Source organism: Aphelocoma coerulescens, chromosome 11 (assembly GCF_041296385.1).
Source record: "Aphelocoma coerulescens isolate FSJ_1873_10779 chromosome 11, UR_Acoe_1.0, whole genome shotgun sequence".
Lineage (NCBI taxonomy): Eukaryota > Metazoa > Chordata > Aves > Passeriformes > Corvidae > Aphelocoma > Aphelocoma coerulescens.
The window spans coordinates 7862721-7889150 of record NC_091025.1 but is presented as its reverse complement, the minus strand read 5'-3'; the positions used below and the strand labels follow the sequence as shown (position 1 = coordinate 7889150).

General features: G+C 51.0%; 1 protein-coding gene across 1 annotated transcript in view; it reads right to left on the bottom strand.

The window, feature by feature from the left end:
* Positions 1–26430, bottom strand: part of VAC14 (VAC14 component of PIKFYVE complex) — a 59481-nt gene that overhangs the window by 17200 nt on the left and 15851 nt on the right. The window contains exons 11-14 of the mRNA XM_069026885.1: positions 23771–23915; positions 23415–23480; positions 13975–14128; positions 3795–3927 (exon numbers count right to left, since the gene is read on the bottom strand). Of these exons, the coding sequence (XP_068882986.1) occupies positions 3795–3927; positions 13975–14128; positions 23415–23480; positions 23771–23915 (498 nt within the window). The remainder of the gene's footprint in view (positions 1–3794; positions 3928–13974; positions 14129–23414; positions 23481–23770; positions 23916–26430) is intronic.

Here is a 26430-nt window from a genome sequence, read left to right as displayed (position 1 = left end):
GGGTTCATTTGCTGTGGCAAGGTACATCAGCCATGAACGTCTGAGCTGTTCCATCTCAGAGAGCAGCAAAAAGCTGGCTGCTTTGGTGCTAGGCTTGACTCAGCCAGCTGAACCAGTTCCTGGAGCTCAGACTGACCCTGGGGACAGCACAGGAACTGCACAACCAGCTCTGGGGAGGTATAAGAGGGGAGAAGACAGCTCCTTGCAAGGACAGCCAGCCCTATCCTCACACCGTGCTCCGAGCAGCAACACTGATGTCCATGCAGTAGGGCTTAACCTCTCCCTTAATCCCCCCATCCCACAGCGCTGGTACCAACCAACAGGCATTAAATCCAGCCTGTAAATCTCGGCGTGAGCTGAAAAGCTCGGTGCCGCTCTGCTGCCTGCCTCCTGAGCAGCCAAGCAGCTTTCCCTCCACAGGGCTCCTGCCCAGAGGACAGCCGTGCTGCTCCAAGGAGCCATGTGATGCACTGGAAGCTCCTCCGCATTTTTCTGCTGCTCCAAGCCACCGTCGGGAGGTCAGCAGCTGAATGGGAATATTTGCTTCTTGCTTAGGGGCTCCATAGAATCCAGGACAGCCACGTGCCAGCCAGGGCAATCAGCGAGAAGGGTGGAAGGCCTCAGATCTGCTTATCGAGGTGGGAGGTAATACTGATGCTCCTGCCTCTGACAACACTTTGGGAGCAACCTTTGAGTGCAAACATGCCTGGCTTGAGAGGAGAAGGCAGCACTTGGTATTCTTAGTTTTGAAGGCAGACTAATTTTACTGGCTTCCAGCCTAAAAAAAGTCACAAGTGACAGTAAGAGAGAACTGACCCCCAAAGGAACCCAGTCAGCTGCAATGCAGAAAACTGATGCCAAGCCAAAAAAAAAAATTTGGAAGAGATCATGGGAGCAGGTTTCCCTCCTTTCTCTAGGGGAGAGGGGCGGGACAGCATGAGACTCCGTGGGACTCGTACCACTGGAATCCCCTCGGCACATCCTTTGCCCAGACATTCCTGAGGCATTTAAACAGCTTTGAAGAGCCTTCTCCTGGATGTTGCTCCTCCCTTCTCTCAGATCATAGATGACAGAATATTCTGAGCTGAAAGGGACCCACAAGGATCAAGTGCTGGGGCTCAGCTTGGCATGTGAGCTCCACCACAGCCATAGGCTTTCTCTCTGTGAGGTCCCCTTGGGTTGAGGGGATCCTAATCCCAAAGTCCTTGGCACAGATGAGGCATCACACCATGGTTTGATGGGCACTGGATCACACTGGGGGAGGCAGCAGACCAATCCATCTCTTGGATGCACAAACAGCACTGGCAGAGGGACCATGTGCCAGTGTTCGGTTATCCCCCAGCCTGGTGATCACAGGCAAAAGAAGAAGAAATTCTCTGGATACTTCCTCATGAATGATAGAAGTTTTTGGAGCTGTTTCTCTGTTATTTTGAAGGAAGTTTGTGTTGCCACTTAGCTCTAACCTGTCTTCTCTGGCAAAGCATCTCAAGACACCCACCTTGGGGCTGGGGTTACTGATGGTGAGACCACTTGTCACAGCCCCTACCTCTGCCTGAGCCAGGCTTGGAGGATGAGTTCTGCCAGCGAGGGCTGCAGGTACTTCTCCCACCCATCTCCTAGTATCAGGCAGGCTCTGGAGCAGTTCTATATGTCTTGGGGACCACAGATCCTTACAGAGCAAGAGATGGTCCCAACTCCTGCAGAGATCACTGGTCAAAACCCACTTCCATCCTCAAGGCTGTAATGTACCATAACCTCTGTCTCTGGGACTCTGAGGACATATCAGGAGAGCGACTAAAGTCCTTTCAGAGTCAGCAACCAAGCATGAACAAACTTGAGTTGGATTAGAAATAAACTACCTTTAATCGCAGACCCCCTATGTGACCTCATGGACCTTTGAATTTGCCCACCAGCAACGTGACAGGGAAAATTGCTGTGCTGTGCTTGAATAAAACCCATGTCTCCCATTTCCCTTTCCTGTGAACACTAATCCTTCAGCTGGAAATCATTGCCTAAACGTAACAAGCCTATTTTCCTTCCCTGCTTCACTGTTCCCAGGCCAGCCTGGGAAAGAGGCAGCAGTGGTCCTGGACCACACTTTAGCAGACCCTGTCCCAGTCTCTCAGGCATCCCCCTTGCGCTCTCCAGTGCAGGATGAAACATCACCAGCATCTCTCAAGGCAAACATGAGGCCGGCTTCTCACCCTGCTGTGCGAAACAGCTGAGCTGGCTTGTGGATAGGGGAGGGATGTAACGTGGGAACGCGCATACGGCTTCAATTTGAAAAGTGGCTAAAAATAGCTCCACGAGGCTCCCACATTCACTGAGACTCTCCAGCAAGAGACCAATCTTTGCCAGAGAGTCCTGTAGAAGTTTTTCTCCTCTATTCTCATCTTGCTTTTTCTGGAAGCAGCAGAAATGTAGTTTACACCAGTCCTTTACCCACCATCAGTAGGTTTCAGAGTTAATTGCTGGTACCTGAGGGCACGGCTCACCCTTCCAGAACCACCACTTTGGCTCCAGTCCTGCATCTACCCCACATGAGCAACAACGTGACTTGACAAAGGACAGAGTCATCTATTTTTTAATTTTTGTTTTGCTTTACCAGATTTTTTTGGGGCATGAGTCACTGTAAAAAGCCTCGGCTTGCTGAGCTGCTGTGAGCCGATCCCACCGCACCTCTGGCTGGCTGCTGGGAAAGCTGGGCCTGCCAGGCAAAGCTCATCCTGCCAGAGCTGGAGGGAAAAGTTGGAGGTGGCCGTGGTACAGGAGAGCTTTTAAATGGGACCCTGCCCAGGCTCACTGTCATTCTGGTCACCCTGCTTCCCTAACACACTATGGGGCCACTTCCCTGCCAAGAGTGGCTTATCCTAGGGGCTGTGCTGACTGGAGAGAGGACAGTGGACACTGTGAGTGGGATATTGTCTCTGGGATGAATCCAGACTTGGGAAAAAATTGCTGCCCAAGCAGGTACAACTCCACACCCAGCTCAGCTTAGCAAATTTTGGGAGCTCTGCATGCTGTATTTTCCCACTGCAGTGGTGGGACCCCCTCATCAATACCTGGCACACCCCTGTGCCTTTGGAGAGGTGGCTCTCTTCTCCCACAGAAGCATGGCTTGTATCTCATGCTCTCCCTCTGTTCATTTGATGCCACATCCCTGAAAGCAAGGGAGGAAAACCCAGAGTCCCGCCAGCGAACCTCCTCACGGATTTTCCCACCTCGCCTTGACCATTAACCCTGTTATTTCACAGCGAGCTGAGGAATGGATATCCCTTGCCCCAGATTTCATTGCATTAAAGATGACTCCTTGCCAGCTGCCACGACACTTGGCATTCCAACATTCACAACATTTGGCTCTCCAGCCTCCGCCGCAGCTCCTTAAAAAGCTGAAGCAAACCCTACCAACTCTATGCATTGTAACACATGGCTTTGGATGGGTGAGCATCTTGCCAAGCTGGCTGGAGGGATTCACTTGGCTTGGCACTCCGAGTGCAAGCCTGTCTTCGTGCTCCGGCTGGTCGAGTTGTTTCTCAACGAAACAGGCTCTGACAACACTGTTTAATAAGGAGCCACTTTGCCTCTGGGGATGGGAGAGAGAAATATGGTGCCTTGACATGTGAAAGGCAAATCCCGTTTGCTCCAAAACCGTTTGTTGGAGAGCGAGGGAAGCTTGAGGAAATGGTTTTGGCTCTGAGTGAATGTAGTACTTGGGCTGCTTGACCCTACTACCCCCGTCCCACCTGTCCCAGGGGTGCTCAGGGGCTTCAGTGAGGCTGGTGGGGTGCTCTGACCTGATGATGAAGGCTCCTCTGGTTTCCAGGAGTTTCCGTTCACTGCTGAAGCGCTTGAGCAGGTTGATCATGAACTTGTAGAAGTAGGAGTTCATGGTGGGGGTGGAGGGTGAGCACTCCAGGCCTTTTGTACCTGGGGAGGCAAGGGGAGAGCAAATTAAGAGCTGCCAGAGCCCTGCTGCCAAAGCCTCGATGAGAGAGCAGACACCCAAAACATGGCCACAGCACTGAGGAGGGCAGGGGCATGGGAAGATTTTCAAGCCCCATATAACCACATCTGGTTGGTCCTAGCAGAGCCAGCCCTGTCTTGGCTCTCTCCAGCCCAGGGGGAAGCATCTTAGGGTGGTCAAAGCCCTGGAAGCAGCATCTGGGGGTAAAATGGGATTTTTGGGAGCTCATCCCAGAGCTATTCAGCTTCAGTAGCTGGTAGAAGAAGGGGTATCTGAGGCTCTAAATGGAGCCAATCCCATCTCCTCAGACATGGCATATACACTCATCCCAAAATCACCAGATTGCTGGTGAGTTGAAGAGCCTGTAATCCAACCCCATGAGCCATAGATGTCCTGAGCTCAGTGTGCATGTAGGGGCAGACACACACATTCAGCCCCAGGTCACGGCATGGACACCGATTTACACTCGGTGATGTGATTTTCCCTGGGAAGAAGCCACTTGGTGCAATAGTGTCACATACAGTGTGCCCCAGGGCTAGCATAAAGTACTGGTCAAACCACAGCAGAACTCCAGGCTCAGGAGTTGTCCCGGTCTGGGACTCTTGGCAGGGAGGGCAGGGAAAAGGGCAGCTCCCAGCTCAGGGAAATATTCCTTCCACACACAAGACCAGGGAGCTAGCAGGTAAAGATTGCTTTTCCCACAGTGAAACCCCAGGGGAGATGGTTTATTTAGCAGGACAGCGCTCAAAGCAAATGTTTGGAGAGAGCATTTCAAAGGCGACTTTGCAACAAGGGGAGTTCTCTCCCTTAATTTCTCCTTTGGAAAGGCCATGTCTAACTGCGGTAAGGAGGGAAGCCAGCACACACGAGCACCCCAAGGCTATTCCCCATCCACTACTTTCATCAGATAACCGAAGGAAACCTAAGCAGTTTGATTTATGGATGTTGTCTGCTTCTACGGACACTCAGTGGAGCATGGAGCAGCCAATTAAAGATGCAATTAAGCTGCCAGAGCCCAGGAAAGCTGATGGAAAAGCTGCTGGTCTGTTTTCCACCCTGCCTTTCCCAGTGATACACAAGAGATACACTCAGGGCAGCTTCCCCAGATTTGGATTTAGCATCTAAGAGAACATACAGAGCCAAAGAAAAAGGAAAATGAAATACGAGGTCATCCTGACCAGAACCTGGTGTCCTCTTCCTGCTGGAGCTGTGTGTTCACCCACCCCTTGGTATATCTGTAACCCCAAACCAGGCTTTGAAGCAGGCAGCTCCCCGAGCACAAGTGTTCACCGTCGCATCATGTTTCCCCTAAGCTGCAGGGAAGATGATCTGGGCAAAAGAAAAAAAAAAAAAGGATCCAGCCGAGCCAATGTGCTCCAAAACAAAGGTGTGTTTGTTCGAAGGCAGGGAGTACCCGGCGTGAAAATACAGCCGTGCCCCACGTGTCGTCACTACAGCTGCTCAGCACTGCTCAAAAGGGAGCAGAGACAGTGTGGAGGTGACAGGGGGCAGCTCTGCCTTCCTGCTGTGCCTGCCTGCAGCTTAGCCTCATACCTCCCAGCAGAGCCTGGGAAGGCAGGTGAAGACTAGGCAGAAACTGTCTTTTAAAGCTGCAAAAATGATATTTTTGCCTGTTTTCTCAGTAATGCCGAGATACCCAAACCTGGTTGCGCTGCAACATGAGCTAGCAGCAGGTAGGACATCCCACCTTCATCCCCACCAGCTAACAATGCTCCAGTGCTGTAGTTCGTCTGGGGGGAAGGTCTGATCTTGGGAGTTTCTCCCTTCTCAAGACCCCAAAAATAGTCTCTCTGAGCCCCACAGCAGCATGGACAGCACTGCTGCCCAGTGCTCCCTTCACAAGGCAAAGCCAGCTTTGTACCTCACTGCCATCCCGCCTGCCTTGCAGCCAAACATTACATATCCTAGAACACATCCCAAAGGAAAAACAGGAGAAGGCAGCAGTTTTTCTCCTCCCTGGCAGGACCAGCACTTCTGCTGTGCACAGGACAAAGCCCAGGAGCTGTATGGCTGCAAAACCGACCAGCCAGAAGCACCCTCAGATACGTGCTCTGAAGTGGTGCAGCGTCTGCTGCATCTTCAGCTGGAGACTGGGAACGACCTGCTGGATCAGCTGAGTATCCAAAAGTCAGAATTGCCTTGGAGATTCCAGCTACAGTCTTCATGAGCTTCAGTACTGCTGTTTTCTTCCATCGACTGGTTCCTGAACCTCGGACCCTTCTGCCCAGCCTGGGAGCAAGGAAGGACAGGGATACAGAGATGGTGAAAACAAGTCTGTGCCCTGTTTTTCTTAGGCAAGAAAGGCACATGGGTATGCCCACTCCAGGGAGCCTCTTCACCATCCTTTGCCTCTAGGAGCACTGAGATTGAATTTCAGAGAGATCATTTCTCCATCCCTTGCCCACATGGTGCAAAGCAGCTATGCCTGCATGTCCCTAAGGAAGGTTTCCACTGTGGCACACCATGCCAGAGCAGCCCTGCCAGTGCTCTCTAGGGGTAATGTTGGGAGTGAGAAACCAGTGTGTAGGAGTGTGCCAGGCTGCAAAAGGCTCAACCAAACCTCAGATGGAGTTTAAACAGGCAATACTTCTTCCAAGCAGGAAAAGCCGTTCTTTTCCAAAGCCTCCCAATGCTCCAAACTTCCCGTTTGCTCTGTTTACAGGATGTCTAGGAAGTGGCTGGCACCTTGTGTGCCATGGTGTAACCCTTCCTGGCGTAGCCTGGAGCTCAGCTCGCTGCCCCGCGGGTTACAGCTCAGCACAGTGGCATTCCCAGCTCGACAGAACTGTAGGAGCAGCTTGTCAAGTGTTTCTCTGAAGCACGAGAGACAAGCAGGAAGAAGTGTTAAGAAAACTGTGGCATAATTAATTGAAGCTTGCACCTCTCCCCCTTTCCCTGAAGCAAGACTTTGCAGATCTGTAACCTGGCAGATCTGCTGTTAACGTAGCCAGGGCTGGTGGCACGTCACGGCTCTGCTGCTTTTTTAAAATTTTTTTAATCTGGCATGGAGGAGGAAGCTGGAAGAAGAAAGATCCCTGCTCAGGGGAATGATGAAATTCAGTCCAGATATTCACTAGAATAGGAACAAACGGGAATTTTGGGCTCAGAGGAACATCAGAGCAGTGAAACATGACGAAAATCATGTGGGAATTGCAGCCCCATGGCTGCAGTGAGTCCCCATCAACCTGGGCCCTTACCATTGAATCACAGAAGGGCCCTTAAAGCTCATCTAGTTCCAGCCCTCCTGCCATGGGCAGGGACACTTTCCGCTAGATGAGGTTGCTCAGAGCTCCATCCAATCTGGCCTTGAACACTTCCACAGATGGGGCAGCCACAGCTTCTCTTGGCAGCCTGTGCCAGTAACTCACAATAAAGAATTTCTTCCTAATATCTAAACTAAACATATCCTCTGTCAGTTTTACACCATTACCCCTTGTCCTATCAATGACTACAGCGACCTCCCGCAGCCCAGGACGCCAGGCTAACAAATCCTTTCCCTGGATTCCCTTCACAGACTGGGGTAGAGCCAGGGACACGAGCGGGCTTCTCGGATCACCTAAGTCAATAGCAACATCTGTTCCCCCCATCCATGGGTGCCAGCTCGAGTGGAGCACAGCGAATGTCTGCAAACCCCCCGTGCATCCCTGAGCGCTCACCAGCGGCTCATGCTGTTCCCATCGCTTGTGTGGCCACGCTATAAATCAACCGAGACAGGCAATTAGGGATCTATATTAAGGCCCTTATAAATATATATTGTACATCACCCTGGAACATTGAGGCTGTCTGGCTGCTTGATGGGCTGAGCTGTGTCGAGAACTACAGTACCCAAAGTGTCCCCACATTGCTCCGGGTGAGCCTGGCAGACTCTGACATGAACTTGGATTTTCCTACCTCATCCACAAAGTGCTGAACTTCACTCTGGCATAAAACATAACTTCTATTAATTTACTATAATTGGTTTCAAACCAGTCTTAATTAAAACCGGTGTGGACTTGCTTAACTCCATTGAAACCAAATTGGAATAAGATTGGAGCAGAATTGATTCCTTTCCGAAGCGAGCTAAAGCTGGGTAAGCTGGTTAAAGAGTATCCACAAGGGTATTTGCGGTGGTTTAGCTAAAATGATTTACCGCAATCTCTAATTGAAGCAATTTCAGCTCGGATATAGGGAGGGTAAGCTAAGAGTTGGCGAGGACAAGCATCCTTCCCACCCGAGTGCTTTCCCCAAGGCGTCATGTTTCCAGCTCAGCCCAGAGAATGATCTCCCTCAGCTCCTCTGAGAGCAACAGGGATAAACCCGGCGGCAGCCGGAGCTGGTCCGTGAGCCTTCAACCCGCCCGAGCGCCAGCGGCGTGGGAGTCAGCACTGCCAGATGGTGCTCGGCGAAACCCCGGGCAGCGACGTGGGAATCTGTGCGGCGTCTCCCCCCGGCAGCCTTCCCCAGGATGTTTTGAATTTTAGCTTTTGCAAACACGGAGTGGCGAAGCCTCGCGGAGCAGGATAAAAATAGAGCCGTAAAAAAGGCAAATCCTCCCCTCCTCCTCCCAGAAAGCCGGCGCGGGGCGTAGCTGGAAACAGATGTGAACATGTCGGCAGCTCAGCTGGGCTCTGGAAAACCTCCACTCTCCCCTCTCCAGAGCACAGGATGCTGCTGGGGAAATAAACCCATCAAAATTCTGGATTGCACGGGCAGGGGCTGTGCTCAGCCTGGTTTTGCCTGGGCACACATAGATGTTTCCCCCTTTCTACCTGGCTAAAGAGCCATGGGTTTGTAATTCCCATGACTTCAGCATATCAGCAGAAAGGGGGTCCCAGATGGGTTGGGGTATATATTTTGATGCCATATGAGGCTTTTGCTGCCCCTGGTTCCCCCCACTTGATGCAGTCTGTTCTCATGGCTGCCTTAGAGGAAGGCAGCAAGCAATGATAATCCTGATGGTTTTCCTAGGAAGGTTAGCAGTCAACTACTGCCTCATTTTTCTTTGCTAAGGTAAATCAATAAGCAAAAATGCAGCAGGGGTATAGCTCAGCCATTGTTCTGGAGCACAAAGTACACCCAGCAGAGCTGCAAACCAGGAATGGTTAAGCTTCATGGTGAGCTTAGAGTGGATTTAGGCTCCTGCATGGAAAGGTGAAGCATACAGAAGATAACCTGTAGGAATGAGCAGCAATGGGCTTTGCTGGGCCATTTCCACACCAATACTCTCACTCTGATAGTTTTTCACTTCATTCCTCACCTCACCCTCCAAATTCCTCACAACATCTTGGGAAAACTGAGGCAGCCCAGCAAAGTAACTCCAAGGGAGGGCTTGGCTAGGAGTGATTTATCTACACAATCAACTTCTCCTTTGTCCACCACAACAGATCAGTAATCCCAGCTGTTTTTTGGGAATCCCCAGGCTTTCTGGCTGGCTGTATGCTGTGACCATCTCAGGAGGGATGGATACCTGGAGGCATGCCAGGCGAGTTAATGCTACATCTGGATGGCCTCTCCTGGGGGTTTCCATGGCATCCCAGCTTCACTATTACACTCTAATATCCAGGAAAAGAAACAGATCACCCTTTCCTTCAAATTCCTCTCCTCCTCAAGAGGCAGAAGAACGTTTTTGACAGTCAACTCTCCTGAACAGCTTCATGCTAGTAGGGAAAGAGATGCCACAGCTACCAATCATCAGGAACCAGACCACTGAGCTTGGAGCACTCAGAACAGCCCTCTTTTCTCTTGCCTGCTTGGCTCCTCTGCTCCCTGCTGTCACACTCCTGATCCTGCAAAAACTGCTGGAAACTGGCTCCTTTGACAGCAAGTGATTGGTGGTGTGATGTAGGCTGCCTCATTGCCTTTTGTTGGGAGGATGAGTAAGGAGGGGTTTAACTTTTATCCTTCTCTAACACTGGAAATAGCAGTTTAGCAAATCTGAGCCATCTGACAAGGGGCCACCTTCTCTTTTCTACCTGTCATGGACCTCCTGCACCCTACACACTCTCAGCTGATATTTGCAGAGGCTGCCCTAACATTTTCCAGACTGTATGGAGGTGGGACCTTGTCACACACTGCTACTTCTGCAAATCTATGATTACACAAATGAAGCAATGGACAACCAAAAGGGAGTGGTTTGGCTCACTGAGAATAAAATTCCCCCCAAGATACGTCAAAAGCAAACCCCTAACACAGAATATCTCCACTCTGGAACGTTGCATGCTCTCCAGGGGGGACACAGCAAGATTGAACTCAACAGATTACATTTCTCAGGGACTACCAGCAGTCTCCTCCAGAGTAATCCACTGACTCCTGGGATATCCATGGTCTGCCAGTGGAAACCAATGACCTCAGGCACATTAGTGCATCCATATATAGAGTCAGACTCCTGGTAAACATCCTATAGCATGAGGAGCTCAGAGGGTACAGCACTGTCCCCACTATCTCCGGCAGGAAGCCAGGCAGGAGAGACCGGACCAAGCTGGAGAGGAAACAAAGGGCTGTAACTGCTTCACCTTACAAAGCTGTGCAGAAAGGAAGGAAGAGATGCGTTCAAGAGTTACCCTGTGCAAGGCAGCAGCTGGTCTGGCATCCTTTTGGAATGAGCTTTTGTCTCTCCTGCAGAGCAGAGCTGTATACCAGGCTGGAGGGCTTGCACCTACGATATCATGGAATGGTTTGGGTTGGAAGGGACATTTAAAGGCCATCTAGTCCAACCCCCTTGCTATGGGCAGGGACACCTCCCACTAGACCAGGCTGCTCAGAGCCCCATCCAACCTGGCCTTGAACACTTCCAGGAATTGTACACCCACATCTTCTCTCGGCAACCTCTTCCAGTGCCTTGCCATCCTCACAATGAAGAATTTCTTCCTAATACCTAACCTAAACTATTCTCCTTAAGCTTGAAGCCATTCCACCTCGTCCTGTCACTCTGTGCCTTGTCCAAAGTCCTTTTCCAGTTTTTCTGGAGCCCTTTAAGGCACTGGATGAGGCTCTAAGGTCTCCCTGGAACCTTCTCCAGGCTGAACAACCTCAACTCCTAGTCTGTCTCCTTAGTAGAGGTACTTCAGCCTCTGATCATCTCTGTGACCTCCTCTGGACTTGCTATGACCAGTCCATGTCCTTCCAGTGCTGAGGACCCCAGATCTGGATGTAGTCATCCAGATGGGGTCTCACCAGAGTGGAGTAAAGGTGCAGAATCACCTCCCTTGACCCACTGACCTTGGTGACAACCACTCTTGGGTCATCTGCTACTTGTCTCAACTTCTACAGGGTTGGAATAAACACTCCTAAAGCAAAGCAGGCAGCTGGATTCCCATTGTACTGACCAGACTGGCATCGCACCATGACTCCAAAGACCAGGGAGCTCTCAGGCATAGCCCTGCAGCCCTTGTTCCTGGAAAAGTGGGCAGAAAGCACCAAGGAAGCACTCCTGGAGGCCAGCACCAGTCTCCCTCTCCCAGGGCAGTCAGAGTAGGTCGGGAGGAGATGTTGGGTCTCCCCGGCAGTGCTGAGCTGGGCTGGCCCCAGCTCATTGTGCTTGGAGAAGGCGTCGAGGGCAGCTGACCTTACGTAACCGGAGAACAAAGCGGCTAAATAAAAACTGGAGCTGGGAACAGGCTGCGGAAGTGGGACACGGCTTTCCTGACTAATCAACCAGCATCTGAAGGAAACCAAACTCAATGGCAGGGAAACAACTGCATAAACACATCCCGAGGGAAGAAAGGGAGAGAGAGGAAATGTGGGGAAGACCATGGGGGCACTGGCCCCTTCCACCTCCACTCCTGCCCTTACTTGCTTGGCTGGCAAAGCCTGGAGTGTCAAGACAGAGAGCACAGCAGGAAATCTGCCACGAGCTCAAGAATTTCAAAGGGTGACCTTGCTCCTTTACCTGCAAAGCCACCAACTGCACAGTTGGAAGGGCCTCAGGGATAGGAAAGGATTGGGGCTGGGATGGATCAGCAGCTTCCCTCCCACTGCTGGCTTCAATGGCAACTCAGTCTGAAGTGGATGAAGAGAATAGAGAGATTTTACCCTGGGGAAAACTGCTGGAACCCTGCAATCCCCACTCTGATGGGGCAACAGCATCCATGCTACTGCCAATACAGCACTGAACCACAGCACCCTAGGGAACCATCCCATACATCCCAGTACAAAAACAGTGACTCCAGAAAGGGGTACACCTTCTCTTTGGTGCCAGCATGATTTTTGCCAGGGAAGGGCAGAGTTTTGGCTCACTTGCTCTCACCATTTGGGACCACGCTCACACATGGGGATTTCTACTGCCCACTGTCCTGCTCCAAAAAGCTCTCCCTTCAAGCAATCCTCTGACAAAAGGAGTATTTTTCAGGAGCCTCTGATTTTCCAGGCATAATCCAGGCCCAGCTGTGACCCTCAATTTCCCTGAGGGAACTCCCCAGCAGCCCATCTAGTCTCAGCCTTGGGTGGTCAAAGCCAGACAGGACTGGGGCCATGATAAACGTCCAAACCCAATGAACCAGCTCTTTTTTCCCTCCCCAAAAACATCTGCCTTTGGTTAAAAGCCAATGACCCTGCAAAGCTCAGCCCCAAATAAATTCTTAAGGAACGTATTTCTGGTGCATTATAGGGAAGAGGAAAATAGGTGAGGAAGCCAGAGCCCATTAGGACCTGTGTGGGGGCAAGTTGTTCCACCCTGGGGCAATGGGAGCTCCAGCTCCAGCAGATCTACTCCAGGAAGGGAGAGCCACACTCTTTTTAAAGGTTACACTTAAGGAAGTGAAGCCAAGTTGCTCTTCCAGATAGCTAACAGGGGCCACGGCAGTCGTTAGGATCCACGCCATCCAGCCTGCTATTTTTAGATCATCCAGAAGGAAGGAAACCTCAGACAACCATCAGTGTGAGCTGAACTGCAGCTCCTCAGCTGCTTGGCCAGCGCTGCAGGAGCCGCTCCACCCAGGCAGTCTCACTTCTGACAGTGGGAGGATGGATGAGACTTGCAGAGGGCTTGGGGAGCTCACCAGCTCTGCAGCCCTCACCTCTCCATTGCAGAGATAAAGCTGCCAGCAGGAAACAGGTAGATCCACAAAAAAAATCTGACCCTGAACAGCCCAAGACTTGAGCTGGCTGCTGGTGCAGACATTTACAAGACCAGGGAGGGGTGAGTGATCCAGGACCTTTGGAGAAAACAAAGCCTGGGGATGGGAAAGCAAAGCCTCCCTCTCTGGTGGTGATTTTGCAAGGCCCTGTGGCTGCATCCTGTGCAGGGAGAGGCAGACTTGGCTCAGTGCTCGGGTTGCAATCCAAAGCTCACATGAAACGTGCTTTTGGCTGGGATGACCTGGCCTGGGGAGTACAGCAGGGAGGCCCTTAAATAGCAGCAGTGGAGGAGAAGGAGCAGCCAAGCAACTGTAAAGGATGAACCACCAACAAGGGAAGGTGGAAAAAATTTCCCCATGTGCTGGGATAATTAATGAAAGGTTGGTTTTCTTTTTTTTATCTCTCAAGTCTCCAGAAAATAGGATCGTCCCTCTTCATCTCTCTCCTGAGGTTTTGCCAGACACTCAGAGCAACATAGCAGTTCATAGCCAATGTGGGCAGCCTGGCACAGGAATCCCTCTGCAGATCTGTGGATGTTTTGGAGAGCTGGGATTGCAGCCAGCATCCCATCCTGCACTGATTCTAGGCCTCTGAGGGCTTTTACAAGGAGAAAAGAGGCTGGAACTCAAGGTCCCATAAAAAATAGGACAATAATGACATCCCTCCACACTGGCCTCTGGAGCATCCTGCTGCTAAACTGAGCCCCAAATCCCCAAAATGTGAACTAGGGGAAAGAGCAGTAAAAATAAAAGAAGCGCCCTGGTCTGCGCCATGGCAGACTCGATCCCCAAACTGTGGTGGGTGGGGATGAAGACATTGATTTATTACTGTAAAAAAAGCTTCTCCTTTTGCCTGAGCAAACCTGACTCGTGCCATGGAACATGGAGAGAGCCCAGGAGCGGGGAGACATGGAGCTGTGGCACAGGGGCACTCACTGGAGGAGCTCAGCTGGCCAGCCCTGGCTGGGACATGGAGCTCCACTGGGCCAGGTCGCACATCGGAGCCATCGGAGGGACCGTGACCCTCCTCTGTCTGTCCTGCTGGGGAAGAAGCGATCTCAGCCAGCAATTCCAGGTCCTTCAGGATAACCTGTGGAGACAGGGATGGTGCAGGGTGAGCACATACAGGGGCAGATGGCTCGGTGAGCTTTTCTTTCCAAATCCACACACAGAGAGGGTTGAGGTGGGAAGCAAATACCAAATCCCAGCACACTGAGAAAGGTGTAAGTAAAAGAGGGCTATCTACAAAACTCCAAGTGGAAATTTCAAATGCTTGCAGAGGGGATGGGGCAGGAAAGACAGAAGAGGAAAAAAGCCAGTTTCTGCTCTGAGAGTCCCAAGGAAGCACAAGAAATTAAACCAAATTTACACAACCAGGAATAGGGCTTGCTTTCCCCTTGTTCCACTTTGGGGAAGTCTGGGTTTTGCTTCCCCTTCATAACCACAGATTTGGGACAATACCAGCAAGAGCACAGGGATGTTCGGGGGGTAAACATCAGCCAGCTCCCCTCTGCAAGGCAGCATCCCAGGGAAGGCTCAGCTCAGGACGTCAGGGCAGAGCTGCCACTCAGATATCATAGCTCTTTCTTTCCAGAAGTCACCAAATCAGTCTATATATAGCATTTCTGCAGAAGTTATTACCGGGTGGGTTTTTTTCCATCCTCAACCCTTCTCAAGTCTCAGGCTATTTTGGGTCCCCCTTCATTCAAATGTCCTTGGGTCGAGATGTTTCATCAGCCATCCCTGGTGCTCTAAGTGCAGTGGGGCTGTGCAGGGCAAAAAGGCTGCCAAAAAGGGTTGACTGCCATGTCTTTACTCCTCAGCATCTGGCAGAGCACATCCCCAACCACCCATTGCCCACCAGCACAGTATCCCAGGCTTTCCCTGTGTTCTCACAATGCATCTTTCTGAGGAGCTGCAGTTATATAGGAGTTTTAGTTTCTGAGCTAACATAGAAAACCCCTCCCCCTGGAAAAACAAAAAGCCAATTATGAGTTTTTTTTTATCATGCTAGAAAACACAACCCCTGAAAATCAGGAAGAAGAGCTCCTGGGTTTTTCTTCTGCACAGATATCTTAAGCTGAGTGCATCTTTGGGGCTTTTTTTTTGTAATTAAGGCTGATTTTCAAGCCCCCAGGAGCCATGGAGCAGGCAGTGTGCTGTCCAGGCTGTGTACGGCGTAGAGGCAGTGGTGAGGAAGCAGCCTGCCACGGGGACCACAAGGCTCCAGCATGCTTGGGAAGACCCTCTGCCTATAAACATGATTAAGTCTCAACCCACAGCTCCCAAGAGCAGCTGAAAGGCAGGGAAAAAAAATAAGACAACAACTTCTACTGCTGTCCCTGAAGAATACGGCACCTCCAGGATGCTGTCAAGGCTGGGAGCTCATTGCCAGCATGGGAGGACCCTGCCATCATCAGCCTTCATCCTCTTCCAGGGAGAGGCCTCTGTGGTCCTGGCAGAGGGAAGACCTTGGTCCTCCCTCCCTGCCTGGATTTCAAGCATCTGTGCCTCAGACAGAGTGATGCTGGCTGTGTTTCATTTCAAGTGCAGGACATCTCTGAGCAGAGCTCAGGATGCCTGGTCTCCTGAAGCCCTGTGTAGATTCTCTAGTGGCTAATCATGTGACTCAGCTGAACTTGCAGCCTTTGAACAGGCACCAACTTGGGTCTCAGGCTCTCGCAATGGGAAAATAACACCCGCAAAGGTTTCCAAGTCGTGTTGGCTGAAACTGGCAAAGGGACTCGGGGCTTGGCTACTGGGGCTGGCAGGCAGGCAAGAGCCAGGGCTCTCATTCATGTGGTGCATTTTGCCAAACCCAACACATACAGGAGCTGAGGCCATATGTGGTTCATGTACAGCATGACCTAGCCACTTGTGACTACTTCCCTGCTGCCCCGGTGCCCCCACCCAGCCACATCATCCAGCTTAGTCTTCACCAGCAGCTCTCACAGTTTGAGGAAACATGACCAAGCCCCCAGGCTGGGCAAAAATCAACCCTGCTGCCTCTCAAAGCTTTTAGAGTCATTACTTGAGGTCAGATCCTTAACCCAGAGCCTCATCTCTGAGATGCTGCTTGGGATCAGGATGCTCCAGCCAGAGTAGCCAGGGCAGCAGTGACCAGCACCACTGCAAGGTATGCATGGACCTCTTGAACTTTGCAGAGGTTAAGGGTTATCCCTCCCATGTAGGTTGCAGGCAGGAGGTGGAAAAAGCAGCATAGGCTGAATTTTGCAACTAAAAAACATGGAGGAAGTAACAAGCAGGAGGGATCAGCACATGAGCACTGGGAGTAAAAGCAGGCAGCTGCAAAGACATGGGGTTTTCCAGCCGTGGGAAAGAGGCAGGAAGCTCCAGCTCCCGCTGCCTCTTCCCCGCATGCTCCGGAGTGGGTTCCCAGCTGGGGACAGAGGAAAGGCAGGAGTGCTTGGTATGCACTGCACATCCCTGTGCTAAGCAAAGCTGGAGCTAGCGGCTGGCTTTGTGCAAGCCAGGAGGCTGTAAGAAAGCAATATCCTGCCATTGCCATGGCAACGACCGGCTGCGCCAGGAGCGAGCTGGTCCCATCCGTCAGGAACCCAGTGGCCGTCAGACCTGACAGCGCTGGAGCACGAGGGCCAGAGCCCTTCTCAGCTGCCAGGCGAAGGTGTGATCCTGACAGCCAGCCTGGAGGATCAACCCCCAAGGGCGTTTTCCCAGTCCCAAGGGGGATTTCTGGGAAGGTTTTCCAGTGGTGATGAGACCTAGGAGTGTGCCCTGCTCTGGGCAAATGTGTGCCTGGTTAGTGTAAATAGGGAAAGCAGCAACATGATGGATGGGGAGACCTGTCCAATGTCTCAAGCCATTCCCAGCACAGGGCTGAAGAGCAGCACGTAAGAGGACAAGCTCTGGGTGGCCGGGGAATGAGAAGCAGGTTTTCAGACAGTTATAAATAAGCAGCTATTTCTCCTCTCTGAGAATAGGCAAGATTTCTCCCTGCATTGCCTTCAGAGCATGGATTTTGAGGGCACACACAACTGTCAGCTTCTCCAGATCTAGGTCAGGTTAATTTGCCGCTTGTTCTGGTTGAACGGAGCCGAGACCAGCTCTGCTGGCAGTGGCACGGGGGGAAGGCAGCCCCCGGATGGAGTGTGCCGGATGGGATGCACCTCCCTGAGTCTGCAAAGCAGCGCCTTGGTGCTCCTGGAGGAGGGGGGGCATTTGCCTCTGGTCAGAACACAGGGCCCCAGCCCCTGGCAGAGGAAGGGGAAGCGACCCCAAATGTGCTGCAGACCCCTGGGAGTGAGACTTAGCATCCCACAGCACATGATGACTACCAGGACACCAGAGCAGGCTGCAGCAGCAGCTCCTGGGGCACATGCAGTGGCAAGGATATGGACTAGCTCCTCCTTGCTGGTATTTACAGATAAGCTGGGAAAAAAAAAAATAAATTAAAATGCCTTTGTGCAGCAGGGAGATGCTCCTGGGCGGCCTTGGATGTCCTAGTGAACATCTAGCATGCCCTGGGCAATGAAATGGGGCACTCAACATCAGGTTATTCTTGCCAAGGAGAAGATGGGAATTCAGGTGAAGCAAGATGCTACCAAGACAGAAAACAAGAACATCAAGGGCAGCAAAGCACTTCTTCAAAGGGGCCCAAGAATCCGTGAGGCTGTGGAAAACCCTACGGCATTTCCAGGATAGGCAAGGCAGGTGGTGGAGAGACCCAGTGGGAATGAGGAAAAGCCAAGGGTGCTGCTGGGTGCTTCCTCCTTTTCCACAACACAAACGCAGCCCCTTTTGTTTTATGTTTTTCCTCGTTCCAATGCTTTAAGCCACAGCCAGGGAAGGAGGTGAGCATGGGCAGGCAGTCCTGGAGCCAGGAGTGGCCAGGAGCGAGGCTGGCTGAGCCCCAGACACACACAGTGTGAAAAGCAAACTTGTGTCCTCCCTGTCTCCACCAGCTTTAAAGACAGAAAAAGAAAAGAAAACCCACAATTAATCTTCCCACACCAATTTAACCAAACCTCTTTTCAGGTCCCCGACACAGCAACTTTTATCCTCCGATCTTGCCAAGATCTATTTTTTATGCCTTCCCAGGAGAAGATGGGGAACAGAGGGAAGGCAGAAGGCCTGGAGGCTTCTCCTCTCCTCCCCAGGGCAAGTCTTGCCAGGTCATGCTGACACATGCTCACAGCACTAGCAAATACAGCTGGCAGTGGGGAATGCACTTGGTAGTAGAGCCACAGCCATCCCAAAACAAGCTGGAACCTGAAAACTCCCTGTCCACTCTCCTGCTTTTGTAAATCCCCAAGCTGTCCCTGCTGCTGGGGGTGTGAGGGGCCAGGCCTGCAGCACCCAACACTGCCACAGCTCAGAGCACCTCTTTAAATGTGTTTAATTAGCGCACAGGGAGCTTAACATGCCACCTGATGCCAGTCAGGGCAGGATGCCAAGAAGGTATTTCATAGAATCCCAGAATATGCTGAGTTGGAAGAGACCCACAAGGATCATCGCGTAATGGAATTCTTAAGGTTGAAAAATCCCTCTAAGGTCACTGAGTCCAGCCACTGTGCTCACAACTAAGCCATGTCCAAGTGCCACAAGTGCTATTTCTTCATGTATTGAAGGGCAAGGTCCAGCCAGTGGAATGGGGCTGGAACAGCCCTGGAGTATCCCTGCAGGCCATGCTGTGGGAGGCTGGATGCCTGCAAACTCTTCAAATTCAACACCCACAGTCCCAGAGCTTATGATGGGCAAGGGGTTTGCTTTTATTTGCTTTCTCCCACTCACCACCTCCCTCTGCACACAGGGAACCAGGCACCCAAAGCCCAACTCACCAAATCCTGCATCCTACATCTCCATCCCACCCTGGACCCTCTCAGAGTCAGCTCCCCAGGACAGAGATTGCCTGTCCTGATGGCAGACAGGTTTTCTGTGGTTTTAGTCTGCTCCATAACTTCACCCAGGAATGCTACAAGCACCAGCTCGAGCCCAGATTGCCAGTTTACCCCAGTTGTTTGGCGTACGTATAAACTGCATATGCATGTGTATACACAAATTAGGAAATCATGGTCTGAAACTGGTGCTAAGCTCCCTATGGATCCCACTCCCCACAAAGAAACTTCCTATTTCTGCAGGATGCAGTGCACGGATTATTGTTCAACCAGGTGGTCTCGAGTCCTCTGAAAAAGCATCACCCCACTTCTGCTTACAGGCTGCTTCCACCTATGGCAATCCAGGCTAACCGCATTTTCCACCATCCACTGGAATGATACACGTTTCTCTATACCCCATTTCAGTCCCAAGCTCACCCTCAGTGTAACTTCCCCCTTGAAAACCAGTAGCCTCCTTGCTTGCTCAATACTATCCCATAGTATTGAGTCTCCCTCCGGAGAAGCTTTACCACCAAAAAAAGTTCAGATAAAGCCAGGCATACATACATTACAGTTCTCCTCTTTGCAGTCTTTAGCTTACACCCTCTGCTTTGCATCAGGTCACAATATTTCGGCTGTGGCAGATGAAAGGCTGGGAGCTGGAGGACAATGGCTCTAAACCCAACAGAGCAAAGCTCCAAACCAAGCCATGCTAAGACAGCTATTTGCTTTGGCACAAGCCTTTGTTCAGCTTCATTGTACTGGGATCGGGTGCGATAGGAGAAGTTCGCCAGGATTTAGGGTGACAGCAGAGCTCAGAGCAGGGCAGAGACCTGGCTTTGAAATCCTGCAGTACTGCAGCAGGACATGCAAAGGAAAGAGATGACCATCAGTATATCACGATGCCAGGGTTTTCTTCTCTTCTAGTTTGATACTGGAAACCCAAGAGGGCAGAATATTTCAGCTTCTTGTGGGAAGTCGGCTTGAGGGTCATGTAGATGTTCAAGTACATCACAAAATCTCAGAATGGTCTGGGTTAGAAGGGACTTCAAAGATCATGTGGTTCTAACCTCCCTTCTGCTTGATAAGGTTGCTCAGAGTCCCATCCAACCTGAACAGTTCCACGGATGGGGCAAGCCACAGCTTCTCTGGGCAGCCTGTGCCAGTGTCTCACCATCCCTGCATAGAAGAATGTCTTCCTAGTAACCCATCTAAACCTGCCCTCCAAAGTCAGTGGCAGCCCAGGCTCAGTTCACTCCCTCTAGGGAAGTTCACCAACTCTTGAGGAGACTTCTGAAGGAAGTACTTCTGTACTCAAAGCCTTGCCCAGCCACTGCATAAAGAGCAGGTTTTCATGTTAGCAGAGTTAAGGAAGCCAGAGTCTACCCTGCTTCACATCAGACACCAGCTCCACCTCATACGTTATTCCTGCATGATTCAGACAAAAGTCCCAGCACAACTTCCAACCCCCAACAAGATTGAGGCAAGCAGATAAGCAAACAGGAACACGTTCAGCCCTAAAGAAACCACTCCACTTTGGAGCCGGAAAAAGGAAAACAAAGCAAAGAAAGAAACCGAGTAGCGTCACTGCTTCATGGTTTTCTGAGATGCCCCAGTTCCTGTTGTGTTCACTTGAGCTCAGTGCCTGGATCCACTCAGAATCCAGGGAACTGAAAGGCTACATCCAGAGCTCCCTTTGCACCATGAACTTGCAGGAGGCAATTTGAAGAACATGTCTTCTTTTCAGCAGTGCCCATCAGCGGTGCCAATCAGCCGTGGTGCCTTTAGCCTGCAGGTGGAAAAGTCCCACCCACTGCTCCCAAACAGCACTTTCTGACTTTACACCTTCCCTAACATCAGTTTTTCAAACAGGGCAGCAAGACTCATACAGATGAACCGAGCAGACAGTGTAGAAAAACCCACTCCCAGCAGGATCTGGTTACATCTTGTAAAGAAGTTTTCAAGCACATCAAATTTTAAGCAGGGCTTTTATAGATTGCCTTCAAAACCAGGTCTCAAACACAGGAACATCTCCCTGTCGGGGAAGCACAGGAAGCAGCACGAGGTGACGCAGTGCAGCAGCACAGCATCTGACAGCCAGGAATCCTGGATCCTGACTTGTCTACATATCAAAGGGAACTGCTTGTTTCAGCTTAGCTCCAACTTCTCTGTGCTGCCTTTGTGAATCTTAACTAGGTCTCTTGACCATTTCTTTACTGGCACAGGAGAATTGGGTAGGAAGGGGAATAGGAGAGACGGCAGAGATGACTCAGGACACTGCAGATGCATCATGAGATGCTGGCCCCTGTTTAGCACAGTGGAGGTGGTGCAACACCCTGTGCTACTTGAATGACAAAAACAGGCATGAGAACTTAAGGGGCATGGATCTCATCTGCTCCATCCAGCATGAGCCTTTCTTTGCTTTGGGCTTGATTATTTATGGCAAGCGCAGAGAGAGACTGAGATCACCTCAGCAAGACAAGACCTTAAAAATAAGGTGCCTGAGCACAGTCTTTCAGTCTGATGCACGGACTAGCACTGACCCTCCAAACCCAGACCATCCTTTGGTGGTGAGCTGGTGACAAACAACTGTTCCAGGGCACATCAGCAGTGACAGGTAGCCTCCAAAATGTGTACAGGGGCCAGGGAAACTCTAGGCGCTACAGAAGGATGTTCAACCTTCTTGGGAATACAGATGATACCAACACTGCTGCCCAGCAGGTTCCCTTGGGGAGGGCAGCATCACAGGATGAAGACAGCAAAAAAAACCCCTCTGAAGATGTGTGTACACTTTGTGCTACACCACACAACGTGCACAGCCCTATCTGGAAAGAGGTGGGAGATGCCTCCTCATCAGAGTGGATGTTTAGCTCACTTAGGCCCCCATGCCGACCAGGTGATCCCCAGGCTGTTATCCAGGAGCTTCTGGGGGTCACAGTCTGCTCCAGGACAACATGACTGTGCAAACAAATACTGCACTGGCTAAGCAAGCACCTCACATCCCCTTTTCTAACAGGCACTGACATAGCAGGTTAAGTAGCTCAGAGTGTCCTCATCATTCCCAAAAATGTCCAGCTCAAAACCCCCCTACTATTTCAGTCATTTCTATTTCCTCCGCAGAGAGCAGCAAATCTGGTTGACAGCCAGCTGAGTGGTGGTGTTTAATGGATTGACTCGTCTATGGATTTCCTTAAAAAAAAAAAAAAAAAGCCACCTCCAAACATTTAAATAAATAGGAGCCAGGATTAAATAAATCAGCTTAAAATTACTTTTGCGCCATTCCCAGTTATGTCACATGGAGGAAATGCATCACCAGGGTCCTTTCTTCACTGTTTTTTTCAAATATTAATAAGCAGTGTAATTGCAACATGACTCACTGCGATCTCCTGCCAAGCTGGAGAGACTATCTGCAAGATGCAGGCTTTCTAGAGCGTTGCAAAGGCAGATGTGTGCTTGGGGACTCTTTTGGAAAGGTTTGCACTGTAAGCAGCAGGGGATGGAAAATGGCCAGGCAGTTGCTTGCCTTTGCAAGTCATTCCCTCACTTGCTCATTCCCTTCCCTCCTCTCTTAACGACCCCCTCACACATGGGATTTACTGCAGGATTGGGGTTTGGTGCTCTGAGCATATAAGGCACAGCATAGCATGTGATTTTTATTCCATGAGGAAGGTCTGGGCCGAGAAATCAGCCAGGATCATTTGTACTTCCAGGCAAGAGGATCCAGCTGATGGTGGAAGCTCTACCAGTGCCTGGGCCAGCTGTGGGCCATGCTGCTGGCCTCCCACCCAAGCACTAAAATGCCCCAGGGAACAACTTAGAGAGGAATAAGACAGCAACAACACCAAAATTGAGATGACTGGAACCAGGGGAGAGGGGTGAAGAGGCAAGACGAGGAAACAGGAAAATGGTGCAGCACTGTGGGAGATGAAGAGCAACAGCAGAGCAAGCTGGCTCAGTTTGCTGCCTGATTATCTTTGCTCACTTCCAAGCTGAGTGGTTCCCAGCCAACCTGATGCCACTGAGCATCTACTGCAGCCCCGCCAGGCAATGCTGCTGCTGCCCTCCAAGCAGTGGGTGCTGCTTAAACGGCTTATGATATAGATTTGGCAGTGCCAGCTTGGACACAATCCCCCTTGCATCTTTACAGAGGTTGTTGCAAGGCACCTGAATTCCCACGCAGCAAGGATCTGACCATGACCAAGCCCCATGGGTGAAGCCCCATCTGCCTTCCCAGGCAGGCAAAAACGATTCTTAGGAGCTGGATTTGAAGGGTCAATTCTCAGAGATGGAGAACAAGGTTTATACATCAGAGAACCCCCAAGACAGCAGGATTTTCAGCTGAGCAAGTACCTACAGGCTCTGCATTGGGTCTTCTTCAGTTTGGCCAACAGGGTAAAACCCCTCAGTGCCAACATTGGCCAAGCATCACAAAATACCTCAGTTCCACCAAAAAAACCCAAAGCCTAGGTAGATGTGGAAGCAGCAGGCTTCCAGGATTTCTGCAGCAGCTGCAGCACTTACCTCATCCGACTCGTCTGAGAGGGTCCGCAGCAAGATGGGGAAGAGGCTGTCGGTGTGCCGGAACATCTGGAAGCAGAAGGATGGGTGGGCATCAGTCCTACAGGCCAGGTCATACACAGCCACAGGACACTTGCCCCAAGAGAGGCTGCCAAGAGCTTCACCAGCATTTTCCATCTGAGCTGGAGAGCTCTTCTTCCTCAAGCTACAGGGTATCTGGCAGCCAAAGCCTTCTCAGAAAAGGCAGGTAGACACATATTTGCAAAGCTACCAAGACAATTACAATTTGCACTGCTATCAAGGCAATGGAACAAGCTGGGAGCTGACAAACTCAGCTGAATGCTGAGTCCCCAACCTACCTTACGAGGAGTCTTGATGTACAAGTGGTAAAGCCATTTCAGGACTGCAATTCTGGTCATCATCCCAATGGATGTATCACTAAGGTGGTAGTCCAGCACCTGAACTATTCCATCCAGGTTCAGGGTCACCTGGATCCTCTCACAGCTGCATGGAAAGAAGAGAGGCTGCTTCAGTGCTGTAAAGTCCAACTCATTCCTCCCATTGTGGGGAAGTCTACAACACTCCAGAGGCTGCATCAAACACCTCAGCTCAAACTCTCACTAGATGAAACTCACTAGACCAGGCGGCTAGTCCAGCCAGCCCTTGAACATTTCCAGAAATGGGCCATCCACAGCTGCTCTGCAAAACCTCTGCCAGCACCTCACCATGCTGTGAGTAAAGAGTTTCTTCCTAACATCTAATCTAAATCTCACCTAGTTTAAAACTGTTCCCCCTTGTCCTATCACTATCTAAGTAAATAGTCACTTTCCTTTTGTATAATGCTTTGGAAGCAACAGAAATCTTTGAGGCTTTAAGGGTTACCACTTTTCCCAAAACAGCTGGTACCTATGCATGAGAAGGCACTACTCTAAATTAAAACAGTAGCATGTCTGTGTGAGAAACTGGTCCATACTGCAGTTGCCAGATTTGGGGTTCAAAGATTAGAGATCCATAAATGCCACTCAGAATCCACCTCAAGGTTGACCTGCTCAAACAGCTTCAGAGAACATTAACCCATGTATTCAAACTCCAATCTGATGAAGGCATCCAGGTTCCACTGATCCCAATGGATTTGGGCTGATAACTGCAGATGGTGCCCTGTCTGGCAGCGGGTTTGGGATGCAGCTCTCTGCTACAACACTGTCTTGAGACCTTCATCTTGCTTCCCAAAAGATCAGGATAACCCTTCATCATAAACAAGAGATGAAAGGAAACAAGTCCCTTAGTTTGTCAGGACATTGTGCCTGTTAGAAATTGACAGTTGCTGCAGACTCTTAGCTCTTGCTCCTCCAGTTTTTCTCCCAAATAGCTGGGACCTGCATTGGGACAGGTGACCCCAACAGAAGTTGTCATGATATGGCATTTTTATGTTCTGACTGATCCTGAAATCTACCTGATGGTTTCTCACTTCCTTGACAGCAAGGATATGGGAAGTACCTGTCACAGGAGACTCATTTAAGGAGAGGTAATGGTTAGAACCAAGATGGTTGGAGAAGACCACCAAGGGGAGGTTGCACTCAAGAGCCATGTCACGCCTCTCATACCCAAGCTACTGAATTATTCAAGGCTGGACCAGGTTCTTGCCGATTTTTCCAGTGTGCACAGAGCTGCCGTGCATCTTGTTTGATAAGAAATCCTAAGGGGCAGATCTCACGGTATAATTTGCAAGTAGAGCTGTGGCTTAATAGGATTTGATCTTCCCCAGGACACACATTGTAAGGGCGAGACGAGAAGGCTGCAGCCCCTCAGAGCCCTGCGGGGATCTGACTGCTTGATCTGCCTCACGTTAACAGATGCTGGAGGCTGCAAATTGCATTTCACTTTGATGTTGAAAACAACAGCCGAGGGCCAAATGCTCAGACACACGGAACTGAGGGGAAGGAGGGACCCGGAGTATGAGGAGTTTGGGAGAGATGTCCAAGGGAGCAGCATCCCAGTTCATTTAAGCCAGCCTGAACGAACACTGCATTTGGTTTTCCTACAAAAGCATCTCCCATGGCAGCTGCACAGCCTGCCATGCTCCCAGGCTTCAGACAGAAGAGGAGAACGAAATCTTGACTCAGTAACACCTCCACACCAAATATACTCATTGTCTGCACAGGATGGGGAAAAAGAAACATCAGGGTAATGGATGTTTTCAGAGGGAAGAGGCCAAAAGGACAGCAGAGAGAATTGGTGCCTGAAGCTGGGCAGTTTGGAGGTGGCTTTAATGCTGTCACATCCCACCAGCTCTGTGCTGCTGTAAGTGGACGGGATGCAAGGTGCCATGGGCTGCCACAGAACTGTTGAGTCTGCTGATGCTGGACTTCTAACAGCACAGTAGAAACTTGCTTCTACAAGCAATTTCCAATCTGTTTTGTGCCAAAATCACTAGTGAAAACCCCTTCTTCATCACTGCTCATGATGCAGCATCTAGGTGGAGCCTGGGTGGCTCAAGCCAAAACCCACCCAAGCGGACCCCAAGAGGTGGCTGGGAGCACTGGGCTGACCTGGAGCCAGGCAGTCCCCAGGCAGTCCCCAGGCATGCTCTGTGGCTCTGCTGGGCTCGGCTCCCACTAGAAGGGATTGCAGCTGGGAAAAGCTCCTCACTGGCTACCCTCTGCCTGCAGCTGCCGAGATAAACCTTTTAGGGGGGGTTGCTGATGGAGAAGCAGTTCCTTTACTCAGCACAAAAGCCAGGAACCACCATGAAAGGTGACGGGTCTGACAAACATGGGAAATTGGGCTAAAAACCTCTCACCAACCACAGTCCTCTGCCTCTGGGACAGAGTGGCACCAGACTACTGTGGGCTACCCCCTTTCCAGGGGTTACGGCAGCAGCCGAGCGTGCTGCAGCTCCACAGCCAGGCACGCAGCTCGGCCTGGCTCTCCTTAATCCCCAGGCAGGAGGGAGCGGGAGCAGCAGTAATGGCATTGCGTTAATGTGATCCTCCGGGCCTGCCACGCCGGCTCCAGCACC